Source organism: Oncorhynchus clarkii, chromosome 2, assembly GCF_045791955.1.
Source record: "Oncorhynchus clarkii lewisi isolate Uvic-CL-2024 chromosome 2, UVic_Ocla_1.0, whole genome shotgun sequence".
NCBI classification, from domain to species: Eukaryota; Metazoa; Chordata; class Actinopteri; order Salmoniformes; family Salmonidae; genus Oncorhynchus; species Oncorhynchus clarkii.
The window spans coordinates 6,640,343-6,655,759 of record NC_092148.1 but is presented as its reverse complement, the minus strand read 5'-3'; the positions used below and the strand labels follow the sequence as shown (position 1 = coordinate 6,655,759).

Here is a 15,417-nt window from a genome sequence, read left to right as displayed (position 1 = left end):
ATCTAGACCATCCACACAGTCTGTGATTCGTAACAAAGTTGTGTCCCTCCCCACCACTTGTTTTGGTATACAGCTGTACATTGAACAGCTTCCCAAATCTCAGACTTTAGCTTTAACTAAAACACTATGCAGCCCCATATTATAACAATTATATGGTGTTGGTATGATATGTATTACGATTCTCATGATTCTACACTTATTGTGGTTATATACTGTTATTTATTGTGATTCGATGTTCCAAACATTGCTCACTATATGTCTGTGGCAGAGAGACTAGAAAGCATGAGAAAGTAATGGAAGTAAAATTGCCCCCCAAAAATGCGCTTCCTATTTAAAATGAAAATGTGAAGTAAAACAGTCTACCAAGACAAATAAGAGTTTTAGTGCAGGGACAGCCAACTAGCACAAAAATAATAGTTTGATATTGTTGATGCGATACAACATGATATATCGTGGAAAATAATATCCCGATATGTAACTATCCATTTTTTCCCTTCATTACTATTGAATAGGCGTTTCAACGGTCTTGCTGTTATAAATGTAGTTCCTTATTGACACCATTGAGGTAGGGTTTGTTAAGATGACAGATTAGTTTATCGTATCTTCTGGCCACTACTGTATGTATTGTCTTATCAAAAGGAATACAATGAAATATAATGATTAAAGATATGCTTTTTATTAAAATGTCCAGAAGCAGATGTAGCAGAAAAGGATCAACAAATAACAAATGCAGAGTGTATAAAATAGTGAAGGTGAAACACCCTGAAACACTATTATCTCCCCATAATATTTGATTGTTCCATTAATCAAAGATATAATTAATCCTTTAAATCCCATATGAATCTTTCCTTTATTGTGATAAAATGTGATAACAACGCATGTTGACCCAAGCTGACAGGACTGTTTGAATATTCCTATCTAATGGATGCTTCATGAGAATTTGAACTGAATGAATTTGAATGTTAAGAAATATTTTATTACTGCTTCAAGTGAGGAATCACCTCAAAAGTACTTCCAAAGTACTCAAAACATTCAAATTCAATCAGTGAAATAAAAGTGAAATAACAAACAGATAGTGAAATAAAAACTGTTCTGTCAGCGTCTGTCAAACATCCGTCCATCATATAAGGTCAGTTTCCTGGACCCAGATTAAGTTTACTCCTGGAATAAAAAGCATGTTGAATGGAGAATCTCCATTGAAAGTAACTAGTCCAGGATTAGGCTTAATCTGTATCTGGGATACCATCCCGAAGAGCAAGACATACTTTTTTCCCCTAATAAATAGGAGTTACTGTTTCCAGTGCTGTTCCCAGAGTACTGTTTCCAGCCCCTTCCATGTCCACAAATCCCCAGTGGGCTCCGATGGAGGTGATTCCAGCACCGTTGAAGCGACCGCTGAGGATCCTCAGCTCGTTGCCCATGTTGGATGGGTAGAAGTTGAAGGAGACCTGGTTGGGCATGCCGGCTGACAGAGTGCGCCCCATGTTGGTGGTTAACACCAGGTAGCAGATGTAGTCTGCTGGGTTGTACTTCCCAGACACCTCGACAATGGCCTCATCATTAAACAGCTCCATCACCTGCTTTACACTCCCTTCGTTACCGAACACAGGAGACCAGTTGCTACCGTATCTCAGCTGGAACCTAAAACAGAGGAAGCTTTTCACGTTGGTTGTGTTTTGATAAGGCACATTCAGACCGAGACAGCAGGTAGCGTCAGAGAATATCAAGGAATTACATTTTATATTGTACTCTGGGTTAGATACGATAACAATATTGTTTGGTCATAAACTGAATATGTAATAAACACAACAAATAAAGAAAGAAAGAAAGAAAGAAAGAAAGAAAGAAAGAAAGAATGAAAGTCTATTGAGTAGTGTAGTTGGACTGAGTCAGTGGTGTTTGTTGGGTAGTGTAGTTGGACTGAGTCAGTCGTGGTTGTTGGGTAGTGTAGTTGGACTGAGTCAGTGGTGTCTGTTGTGCAGTGTAGTTGGACTGAGTCAGTGGTGTCTGTTGGGCAGTGTAGTTGGACTGAGTCAGTGGTGTTTGTTGGGTAGTGTAGTTGGACTGAGTCAGTCGTGGTTGTTGGGTAGTGTAGTTGGACTGAGTCAGTGGTGTCTGTTGTGCAGTGTAGTTGGACTGAGTCAGTGGTGTCTGTTGGGTAGTGTAGTTGGACTGAGTCAGTGGTGTTTGTTGGGTAGTGTAGTTGGACTGAGTCAGTGGTGTCTGTTGTGCAGTGTAGTTGGACTGAGTCAGTGGTGTCTGTTGGGTAGTGTAGTTGGACTGAGTCAGTCGTGGTTGTTGGGTAGTGTAGTTGGACTGAGTCAGTGGTGTTTGTTGGGTAGTGTAGTTGGACTGAGTCAGTGGTGTCTGTTGTGCAGTGTAGTTGGACTGAGTCAGTGGTGTCTGTTGGGTAGTGTAGTTGGACTGAGTCAGTGGTGTTTGTTGGGTAGTGTAGTTGGACTGAGTCAGTCGTGGTTGTTGGGTAGTGTAGTTGGACTGAGTCAGTGGTGTTTGTTGGGTAGTGTTGTTGGACTGAGTCAGTGGTGTTTGTTGGGTAGTGTAGTTGGACTGAGTCAGTGGTGTTTGTTGGGTAGTGTAGTTGGACTGAGTCAGTCGTGGTTGTTGGGTAGTGTAGTTGGACTGAGTCAGTGGTGTTTGTTGGGTAGTGTTGTTGGACTGAGTCAGTGGTGTTTGTTGGGTAGTGTATTTGGACTGAGTCAGTGGTGTCTGTTCATGGGTCAGAGTCTGCTCACCCACTGATGTAGTTGTTGCTGTTGTAGTTGTAGTAGTAGTAGTAGTAGTAGTAGTTGTTGTTGGTCTCCCACACTCTGACTCCCGTGATGCGCCCCTCACCATAGGAAGCAAATGGGGTGCCACCTCCCTGACCCACCGCAGAGGAATACGAGTAGGGGTCTTTGATGGCTAAAATAACATGGCCAATATGTTTACTATATTTACTATATTAATAATACATATTTATATACATCATTTTATTTTTAACAACACATTTCTGAAAGATCTTTATATCATGAATAAAGTGCAGATGAATTAACTAAAGTACATTCTGCAATGATTTAATACATTAGTTTATGTCTCAAAGAAGAACTGTCTAACTGAAAAAGACAAATTGGTGAAAGCACAAAAGCTATTATTTAATAATTATAATTCAGAATTGTATTTTTATAACTCACGCAAAGCCAAGCAGCCAGCCAAGAACATTGTGACAACCAGGATTAAGAACATTCTGCAAAAGTGAGGCATCAACACTTAAGACCTTTAATTTCAGTCAATTTCACTCTCATTCCGTTTCACTTTAAATGGTAAAACTTGAAATAATGTAGTTAATAATGTTTTTCATAGTAGTTTGTCAAAACAAATAAGTCATTTTACCTGTCAGGTCAGTGTTTCCTAGGAGGGAAAAGAAAATAACCTTTTGAATTGTGACGTAACAAACAACAAACCATTCTTAATGTGAAATGTTATAAAACAGCTCTAAAAAGTTGAACCTCCTCTTGTTTACTACAATCACTCTTGCAGTGCTAAGCTACTGTCACATTAAAATAATGTCAGATCATTAAATTTAAATTTAGTGGCAAAAGGGCCAAAATATTTGTGCCCAAGCACCAAGAGATAATGAATATTAACTTCATAACATTTCCCACACCAGTATTATGCATTAAAAACAAGTGCACATTTTCAATTTAGTTAGTTGTGTAGTTACCCACAGTGCTATCTTGAGATGTGTGTCAAAACCTGTGAAAGCTTCTTGTCTCTCTGTCTCTGCCAGGTCCTTCTAGTGTACTGCTTCCTCAAAGAACTGCATTTATACCTGCTGAACATTCCATCAGTTCTGGAAGGAGCATGACAAAGAACACGTTTAGTCAGTCACTATTGAGAAGTCAGACATTGTTTTCTAATTGGTCGAGGCTACTTTGGGAGGGAGTGTCATGGACATTTTTTAAGGAAATAATAATTGTGTTCTTTTGAATTGTAACAAATTAATGATCTGAAATAGGGATAAAAAGGAAGATACCATTTAACAACCAAACAATTTCAAGAATGTACCAAGATTCTATGAATGTGTACAAAAATCGCTCAAAATCAGTCTCCCAATCTTCAGTTGTTTTATTACACCAAGAGGAACTCCTTCCCTTCAAACATTCTTCTGTACATGTGTTTCCATTTAATTCTAGAGGGGCAGATGAGATTCTCAATTTTTCGTCTTCATTATTGTCCAACATTTTCTGCAGTCTGTTACAACACTCACATCTTCATTAAATCACTGGCAACCTGTTCATGTTACTACAGGAAAACAATCTGATTTCATTTTCTGCAGATGAACCAGATAAATATCAGTAGAAGTTACAAAGTGAGAAAATAAAAGTTTGTATACCCCGAGGCACTTGTGACTACCTATCCATAATATTTGATAGTTCAATTAACACATTAATACAAATATATAGTGTAGGACTTAAGTGCTAAAAAATAAAATACATTTAAAAAAAGATAAGTTAAAAGGTCAATATAAATCAAAATTGCAATTTTAACAACTTTTCTGTATGTAAGTTGAGTTATCTATTTTCTTTTAATTGGGATAAAATGTGAATTTATCTCAATAACTACCCATTGGGCACAAACTGGTTGAATAAATGTTGTTTCCACATCATTTTAATGAAATTATGTTGAACCAATGTGGAGTAGACTTTGAATTGTCGTCTGTGCCCAGCTGGTAGCTCCCCTGACTATAAGGGCACAAGGCGAGACCCAAATGCAGACACAGGAGGCAGATGGTTGAGCTCCGATATTTATTATAACAAAGAGAGTAGGCAAAGACAGGTCGGGGACAGGCGAGAGTTCATAAACCAGGTCAGAGACCAAACAGTACCAGGCGATAGGCAGTCTCGAAGTCAGGCCAGGCAGGGGTCAGAAACTAGATCTGAGTCCAAAACAGTTTACAAGGGAATAGGCAGGCTGGTAGTCAGAACAGGCAGAGTGGTCAGGCAGGCGGGTTCGGAGTCAGGACAGGCAAGGGTCGAATCCAGGAGGAATAGAAATGAACAGAGGTTGGGAAAAATAGGGGCAAGGAAAACCGCTGGTTGACTGGCACAGAGACAGGAAACACAGGGATAAATACACTAGGGATAATTAGCGACACCTGGAGGGGGTGGAGACAATCACAAGGACAGGTGAGCCAGATCAGGGTGTGACACTTACAAAACATTTGTTTGCTGTATAACGCTAAGATAACAAGCTGAACTAATGTATATTAAATGTATTCTGATGAAGTCAAACATACTCATCTTTTCATTTGTTGTGGTAAATACAACCTCAAATGTGACCCGTACGTGACCCTCCTCCTTCATTGGGGTAACCTCAAAAATAACAGTGTGCATATTTAGAAAATACTCAATGATATTCTAAACATTCAAATTCATTAACCTTCAAACGGCTCAGTTAATGTATCTTAAATACCAAAACAGTCCTGTCAGCATCTATGTCAAACATCCAAATCGTAAAGGGTCAGATCCCCAGACCCAGATTAATTTTACTCTTTGACTAAAAATCATGTTCAATGGAGAATCTCCACTAAAAGGAACTAGTCCCGGACTAGGTTTAATCTGTTTCCAGGGAACCAACCTAAAGATTGAGACATACTTTTCCCCCACAAATTATTTCCAGCCTTTTCCAAGTACACCAATACCCAGTAGGCTCCGATGGAGGTGATGTCGGCACCGTTGAAGCGACAGCTGAGCGGCCTCAGCTCATTGCCCATGTGGGCTGGGTAAAAGGAGACATGGTAGGGCTGGCCGGCCGACAGAGAGCGCCCACTGTTGATGTAGTTTCCAGGGATGTACTTCCCAGACACCTGGACGATGGCTCCATCTCCTGCTCTTCACCAGCATCGTGACCAAACACAGGAGACCAGTTGTAGCCGTATCTCAGCGGGAACCAAAGAAACAGAGAAGGATTTTCACAATAAATATAGAAAGTGTGTCTGTTGGGTAGTGTAGTTGGACAGTGGTGTCTGTTGGGTAGTGTAGTTGGACAGTGGTGTCTGTTGGGTAGTGTAGTTGGACAGTGGTGTCTGTTGGGTAGTGTAGTTGGACAGTGGTGTCTGTTGGGTAGTGTAGTTGGACAGTGGTGTCTGTTGGGTAGTGTAGTTTGACTGAGTGAGTGGTGAGAAATTGGATAGTGTTGTTGGACTGAGTCGTGGGATCTGTTGGGTAGTGCTGTTGGACTGAGTCAGTGGTGTCTGTTCATGGGTCAGGGTCTGCTCACCCGCTGATGTAGGCGTTGCTGTTGTAGTAGTAGTAGTAGTAGTAGTAGTTGATGTTCTCCCACACTCTGACCACTGTGGTGCGTCCCTCACCGGAGGAAGCAAATGGGGTGCCCCCTCCATGAACCACCGCAGAGGAATACGAGTGTGGTTCTTTCATGGCTAAAATAACATGGGCATTATATTTAATATATTAATAATAAAAATGTATACATCATTTTAATTTTACCAACACATTTCTCAAACATCTTAACATTTTGAAAAAAGTGCAGATTAATTAACTAAAGTACATTCTGCAATGATTGAATCCATCAGTTTTTGTCTCACGCATTGTCAACTAGCTGACCAAGAACCCTGACGGACTGGAGGCTGCTGAAGGGAGGACGGCTCACAATAATGGAACTGAGCAAATGGAATGTCATCAAACACATTCAGATCATGTGTTTGTTGTACTTGATACCATTCCATTAAGTTGGCTCATGTCATTACCACGAGCCCATCCTCCCCAATTAAGGTGCCACCAACCTCCTGTGGTGACAAACAAGATTGAGAACATTCTGCCAAAGATAGTCATCATTACTAATCAAATCAAATAAAATGTATTTATATAGCCCTTCGTACATCAGCTGATATCTCCAAGTGCTGTACAGAAACCCAACCTAAAACCCCAAACAGCAAGCCATGCAGGTGTAGAAGCACCTAATGACCTTTCATCATTACTAATGACTTTTCATTTCACTGTTTCACTTTCACTCCACTTCACTTCAAATGGTTAAAGTTGAAATAAGTTTGTTAATAATGTTTTTCATAGTAGTTTATAAAAACAAGTGAGGCATTTTACCTGTCAGGTCAACCACACCTAGAGGGGGAAATAACATACACGTTTTACCTGTCAGGTCAACCACCCCTAGGGGGGAATAACATACACGTTTTACCTGTCAGGTCAACCACCCCTAGGGGGGAATAACATACACGTTTTACCTGTCAGGTCAACCACCCCTAGGGGGGGAATAACATACACGTTTTACCTGTCAGGTCAACCACCCCTAGGGGGGGAATAACATACACGTTTTACCTGTCAGGTCAACCACCCCTAGGGGGGAATAACATACACGTTTTACCTGTCAGGTCAACCACCCCTAGGGGGGAATAACATACACGTTTTACCTGTCAGGTCAACCACCCCTAGGGGGGAAATAACATACACGTTTTACCTGTCAGGTCAACCACCCCTAGGGGGGAAATAAAATACACGTTTTACCTGTCAGGTCAACCACCCCTAGGGGGGGAAATAACATACACGTTTTACCTGTCAGGTCAACCACCCCTAGGGGGGAAATAACATACACGTTTTACCTGTCAGGTCAACCAGCCCTAGGGGGGAAATAACATACACGTTTTACCTGTCAGGTCAACCACCCCTAGGGGGGAAATAACATACACGTTTTACCTGTCAGGTCAACCACCCCTAGAGGGGGAAATAACATACCCGTTTTACCTGTCAGGTCAACCACCCCTAGGGGGGAAATAACATACCCGTTTTACCTGTCAGGTCAACCACCCCTAGGGGGGGAAATAACATACCCGTTTTACCTGTCAGGTCAACCACCCCTAGGGGGGAATAACATACACGTTTTACCTGTCAGGTCAACCACCCCTAGAGGGGAAATAACATACACGTTTTACCTGTCAGGTCAACCACCCCTAGGGGGGGAAATAACATACACGTTTTACCTGTCAGGTCAATCACCCCTAGAGGGGGAAATAACATACACGTTTTACCTGTCAGGTCAACCACCCCTAGGGGGGGAAATAACATACACGTTTTACCTGTCAGGTCAACCACCCCTAGGGGGGGAAATAACATACACGTTTTACCTGTCAGGTCAACCACCCCTAGGGGGGAAATAACATACACGTGTTACCTGTCAGGTCAACCACCCCTAGGGGGGGAAATAACATACACGTTTTACCTGTCAGGTCAACCACCCCTAGGGGGGAAATAACATACACGTTTTACCTCTCAGGTCAACCACCCCTAGAGGGGAAATAACATACACGTTTTACCTGTCAGGTCAACCACCCCTAAGGGGGGAATAACATACACGTTTTACCTGTCAGGTCAACCACCCCAAGGGGGGAAATAACATACACGTTTTACCTGTCAGGTCAACCACCCCTAGGGGGGAATAACATACACGTTTTACCTGTCAGGTCAACCACCCCTAGAGGGGAAATAACATACACGTTTTACCTGTCAGGTCAACCACCCCTAGGGGGGAATAACATACACGTTTTACCTGTCAGGTCAACCACCCCTAGGGGGGAATAACATACACGTTTTACCTGTCAGGTCAACCACCCCCAGGGGGGAATAACATACACGTTTTACCTGTCAGGTCAACCACCCCTAGGGGGGAATAACATACACGTTTTACCTGTCAGGTCAACCACCCCTAGAGGGGGAAATAACATACACGTTTTACCTGTCAGGTCAACCACCCCTAGGGGGGGAAATAACATACACGTTTTACCTGTCAGGTCAACCACCCCTAGGGGGGGAAATAACATACACGTTTTACCTGTCAGGTCAACCACCCCTAGGGGGGGAATAACATACACGTTTTACCTGTCATGTCAACCACCCCTAGGGGGAAATAACATACACGTTTTACCTGTCAGGTCAACCACCCCTAGGAGGGGAAATAACATACACGTTTTACCTGTCAGGTCAACCACCCCTAGGGGGAAATAACATACACGTTTTACCTGTCAGGTCAACCACCCCTAGGGGGGAAATAACATATACGTTTTACCTGTCAGGTCAACCACCCCTAGGGGGGGAATAACATACACGTTTTACCTGTCAGGTCAACCACCCCTAGGGGGGGAATAACATACACGTTTTACCTGTCAGGTCAACCACCCCTAGGGGGGGAATAACATACACGTTTTACCTGTCAGGTCAACCACCCCTAGGGGGAGAAATAACATACACGTTTTACCTGTCAGGTCAACCACCCCTATGGGGGGAATAACATACACGTTTTACCTGTCAGGTCAACCACCCGTAGGGGGGGGGGGGGAGAAAATACACTTGTTTTAATTGTGAAATGTGACCTGACAAAGAACATTTACACCTGCTAAACATTCCATCAGCTCTAGATGGAAGGAGCATGACAAAGAACACCTTTATTAACTTACCATAAAATGCATCATGAAACAATTACAAAGATTTCACTGACTTACAGTTCATATAAGGAAAACAATCAATTGAAATAAATAAATTAGGCCCTAATCTATGGAGAAATACATCTGTTGGTCACAGATACCTTAAAAAACATAGGGGCGTGGATCAGAAAACCAGTCAGTATCTGTTGTGACAGGGTTGATCAGGTTATTGACTGTGGAATGTTGTCCTTTTCAATGGCTGTGCGGAGTTGCTGGATATTGGCGGGAACTGGAACACACCGTCATTTGAACATCTTGGCCATGTTCTGTTATAATCTCCACCCGGCACAGCCAGAAGAGGACTGGCCACCTAACATAGCCTGGTTCCTCTCTAGGTTTCTTCCTAGGTTCTGGCCTTTCTAGATAGTTTTTCCTAGCCACCGTGCTTCTACACCTGCATTGCTTTGCTGTTTGGGGTTTTACAATGGGTTTCTGTACAGCACTTTGTGACATCAGCTGATGTAAGAAGGGCTTTAGACAATGGGCCTCAGGATCTAGTCACAGTATCTCTGTGCATTCAAATTGCCAACAATAAAATGCCCATACCATAACCCCACAGCCACCATGGGGCACTCTGTTCACAACGTTCACAATGTCGCCCACACCATGCCATACATGTGGTCTGTGGTTGTGAGGCCGGTAGGACGTACTGCCAAACTATCTAAAAACAACGTTGGAGGCGGCTTATGGTAGAGAAATTAACATTAAATTATCTGGCAACAGCTCTGGTGGAGATTCCTGCATTTAGCATGTCAATTGCACACTCCCTCAAAACTTGAGACATCAGTGACATTGTGATGTGTGACAAAATTGCACATTTTAAAGGGGCCTTTTATTGTCCCCAGCACCAGGTGTATCTGTGATCATGCTGTTTAATCAGCTTCTTGATATGCCATACAATATGCCATAAAGGAGAAATGCTCACCAACAGGGATGTAAACACATTTGTGCACAACATTTTAGAGAAATACGCTTTTTGTGCGTATGGAACATTCCTGGGATCTTTTATTTCAGCTCATGAAACATTGGACCAACATTTTATGTTACGTTTATATCGTTCTGTGTACAGTAGTTAGTTCACATGAAGATGTATGTAATTCATCACTATTGACCAAAACAACTAAATCTGGACATTCTGGAGTCCTACTATGACAGTAAAATATAAGAACTATAGTTGGTTGTCAACTAAAGTTCATGACAATCACTGGATTATGTTGCATCATGCATTCCTGCTTGGACATGTTAGATGAAACAACTTGAATACCTCAGTAGTTTATTATTTATACTTCTTAATAAAGCAATGAGAATGACTTTATAAGATGATTACTCAGGGCTGGTGTCCCCAACTGTAAAATGTTGTGACACCAGAGGAAAATGTTAGTCTGGAGCTCTGTAGTAGTAACACTTAGGGTAGATGTTCATTCAGGGGGACACGTGATTTAAAATATAGCCCAAGTTGTTAGATTTATTTTTATAAAGTATAAGGCTTAAGCAGAGAGACAGGTAGACAGAGAACAAGAAGAAGCACCGAGTGACTGCAGAGAAGATGCTGAGACAGATAGACAGCACAACAGGGAGGCAAACCAAATGTGACTCACCACCTGGATTCGGTCTTATGTAGCAACATTTTAAATGGGTCTTTTTATATTGGTAAAAAGTAGAGACTAAGAGCTACAAAATGGTATATCATACACTGCATTTTTGAGGAACAATGGGAAAGTAATTCTGATTTGAAAGTTGATAAACTTGTAAACTCACTTTTGAGAAAAGGGCCTTTGAATGTTTTGGTACCTACTGGAGAGCTCTCCTTTGTCTACACCCATTCAGCATTGTTCACACACTCTTAATCCAGCACCAGAGGTCATGTGCTAAACAGTGAGTAGTGTAGTAAAGATTTAAAGTGGTAGTAGCCAACAACATGGAAAAATTCCAGGTAAACAGAAAGTGTCCAGATACAAAAGACTTTATAAATATTAGATGGCTCTTACCCAGACACACTTGTCTAAATTGATGGGCCATGTGAAAGAAATGCTATAACCCCACGCCACGTTCAGTGGTGGAAAAGGTATTGGGGTCATACTTGAGTAAATGTAATGATACCTTAATAGAAAATGACAGAAGTAAAAGTAAAAGTCACCCAGTAAAATACTACTTGAGTAAAAGTCTAAAAGTATTTGGTTTTAATAATACTTAAGTCTCAAAAGTCAAAGTATAAATAATTTCAAATTCCATATATGTAACCAGACGGCCCAATTTTCATATTATTTTTTTATTGACGAATATCCAGGGTCACACTCCAACACTAATTTACAAATGAAGCATTTGTGTTAAGTGAGTCTGCCAGATCAAATGCAGTATGGATGACCAGGGATGTTCTCTCGTTACATTTCCTGTCAAAATGTAGCGAGTACTTTTGGGTGTCAGGGAAAATGTATGGAGTAAAAAGTCCATTGTTTTCTTTCGGAATGTTGTGAAGTAGAAGTAAAAGTTGCCAAAAATATGAATAGTAAAGTAATGTAGATACCCCCCAAAAATACTTAAGTAGTACTTTAGACTGTGGTGGAGCTTGTGCATTTGTCCGCCAGGCACAATACCAGAGCACAAACTTGTTCTTGTTTTGGCCACTACAGTTATCACAATTCAGGTCCAACTGTGTTTCCCCAACTCTGTAGTTGGTGAAGAAATTGTGCATGTAGTTGATGTCTGCGCTGCTGCCTTTGCTGGATGACATGCCTTCATCAATCAATAGTTTACTTGTTGTGGTATTCCTGCACAGTAGACACCAAACAAGCCACACTTGCGAAAAGTTAAAAAGTAGATGGAACCTGGCTGCATAGGGTCAGAAGGACAGTGCGCCTGCAAACAACAAAATAACATTATGATAAATTACAATTAATTGTCTCACCCCTGTCAATGTCTTTCCACAGCTCAGTGAAAGGTATTTGCCTGCCTCCCATATATATATTTTTTTCTTCTGTTGTGTGTGTATATCTATCTAGCCATCTATGTCCTTAATCAGTATAAAGGAGGAAATGTTGCTTACATGCTTAATCAAAGCTGTAATGCATCCTGATGACTTTGCTTGCTGGTTCAGTAGGGGCCACCAGAGACAACTGCAGGTCTTGACAGGTGGTCTTGCAGTCAGCAACCATCGTCTGGTAGACAGACCGCTCACTCTGAACAAGCAGGAGATGCTGCTCTTGCTTCTTCAGCTTGGCTGATATAACAGCTTCTGGCAGATTGTCAGATCTGAAGACCTGATAGTTGTTCACCTGGCACTGCCAGTACAGGTCTGTCCTGGTCTTATTGCTCAAGATGTGGGACAGCAATTTTCTCCACAGATTCCTGAAGGAAGACAGCCAGACTACACTCTGGAAAATCCAGAAATAATGTGAGATCAATAAAAGTAGTGCCGATCATGTTGGAGGTCAATTAAATAATCAAAATGTGTTTATGCTTTACATCCTAAGTATTGTCATCAATTCCTTGTTGAGACGCCACACTGCTGCTTTTGTCACATGGGATGGCAGCAGCTTTCCACCAAAGTGCTATAACTAGCAATGCGAAATGGCATTCTGAGAAAACATCACTGACATTACACACACTTCATATATGTAAGTCAAGTCAGCCATCTAACCTCTGCTAACGTTAGCTAGCAAACAGTAAGCTTTAACTTGGGGTCTTTTGTTTAGACATGTAACGTTAACGTTAGCAAGCTAGATAAAAAAAGGATCTAAAATCCCAATCCATAGAGTAACGTTACTATCAATACAAATTGATTGTCATTGCTAGCTAAAGTTAACCAGATAGGTTCATTGTTAGGTAGCAAACCAGCCATCAAACTTCAGCTGGCTAGCTAACAGCAAGCTTTTACTAGCAAACTCGGTCAACTACTTCCGTGATAACAACACTGTTGATTGCCATTTCTTCCCCATCACTGTCATCAGAAGACTCTACAATGTCTTCTTCAATGAAAATGTTTTTACCTAAATCAGGGATTTCCTCATCGTCTGATTAATTTTCAGTCAGAGAGAGTCAGCACGCCACGATCATCCTCCAGAAAGTCCACCGACTTTTTTTGATAGAGCCGGACAAATTCAGGGCAGTAATGTTATTGAGAGCAGTAGCAACATATTTGCAGTTCTCCATGGCTAAAATGGTATATTTAGAAAAAACTGCAGCAGAAATTATTATCTACGCATAACTAGCAGCTCATTTTATAGATGCAGATGCAGACCAATCCAAACGAATTTCTAGGCATGTCCAATCCACTCATTATCTCAGTCATTTATGGCTACAGGGAAGGTTGATTACTTTTTCTGTGGCTAAACCAACTAGGCTTGTATTTTAACAATGTATTTCTTATTTACTGATGGCATAAAAGTTTGTTATTAACCTCTCTGGGGTAGGGGGCAGTATTTTGACATCCGGATGAAAAGCGTGCCCAAAGTAAACTGCCTGTTACTCAGGCCCAGAAGCTAGGGTATGCATATAATTGGTAGACTTGGATAGAAAACACTCTACAGTTTCTAAAACTGTTAAAATAATGTATGTGAGTATAACATAACTAATATGGCATGCGAAACCCCGAGGACCAAACCAAAGCTTACCACTTTTTTCAATGGCTATGACTTTAATTATAAGGCCAAGTTCTCCCAGATTGCAGTTCCTAGGGCTTCCACTAGATGTCAACAGTCTTTAGAAAGATTTTCAGGCTGGGTTTTGAAAAAATGACCCAGAAATTTTAGTTTTTCTAGGAGGCTTCCATTTTGTCTGTAGTGTTTCCAAGCGGGTCGAAGAAAGCGCATTCTTTGGTATTTTTCTCTGGCAAAGACAATAACGATTCTCCGTCTTAAATTGTATCATTTATTTGCGTATTAGGATACCTATGGTTTGATTATAAACGTTGTTTGACGTGTTTGGAAAATTTTATTAGTAGCGTTTGGGATTCATTTTGTATGCATTATGATGGAGGGAAAATGGGTGGATTATTGACTGATGCGAGCGAGCTAAACTGAGTTTTTATGGACAATATGAAGGACGTTATCGAACAAAAGGACCATTTGTGATATAACTGGGACCTTTTGGAGTGGCAACAGAAGAAGATCATAAGGCATTTTTTATATCGCTATTTCTGACTTTTGTGTCGCACCAGCCTGGTTGAAACATGATTTTCATCTGTTTGTATGCGGGGCGCTGTCCTCAGATAATCGCATGGTTTGCTTTCGCGGTAAAAGAAATCTGACATGGTGGCTGGATTAACAAGAAGTTAAGCTTTATTTTGATGTATAACACCTATATTTTCAAGAATGTTAAATATTTGAATTTAGTATTTTTGAATTTCCCGCTCTGCAATTTAACTGGATGTTGGCCAGGTGGGACGCTACCCTTGAGAGGTTTTAAGGCACATGAAAGTTCACGTTTGAGAAAAAAAATACGTTCCAACGGCTCTCCTGTGAAGTCATGACTTGTGACATACGCCTAGTTTTCTAAATCGGGTCACAAATGGCTCGAGCAGAGGCCCAGTTAGAGTGGTGAGTTGTATCTCCAGTGGTGTTTAACATGTTGTATTTGTTTTAAACATCAGATGGTTAAGAAAGAGGAAGAGGACCATGTCTTGTAAGTCAGTGGTACAGAAAGGGTTAAGAAACACTGTACTGTCCTGCCCGTGTTACGTGTCAGTACCAGTGCCTGTGTGTAAGGACGATGTGTAGGGTCAGGGGGATAGGGTGTGTGTATGGAGTTGGCATTGCTCACTGTACTGTGGGCTGGTGTAGATAAAATGCCAATGCCAAATTCTTGTCCCAGTCCACTCCTGTTGTTTTCTAATTGATCCGGATACTTTGGTAGGGAGTGTCAAGGAAATACAATGCCTTCAGAAAGTATTCTCACCCTTTACTTCTTCACAA

General features: G+C 41.3%; 1 protein-coding gene across 1 annotated transcript; it reads right to left on the bottom strand.

The window, feature by feature from the left end:
• Positions 1 to 1,231: 1,231 nt before the first annotated feature.
• LOC139378984 (zymogen granule membrane protein 16-like) lies at positions 1,232 to 3,261 on the bottom strand. Its single transcript, XM_071121659.1, has 3 exons — positions 3,192 to 3,261; positions 2,754 to 2,922; positions 1,232 to 1,641 (listed from the first exon to the last, which is right to left on the bottom strand). Exons 1-3 carry the CDS (start codon positions 3,259 to 3,261, stop codon positions 1,275 to 1,277), a joined length of 606 nt encoding a protein of 201 aa, XP_070977760.1. The 3' UTR covers positions 1,232 to 1,274.
• Between the last annotated feature and the right edge of the window lie 12,156 nt (positions 3,262 to 15,417).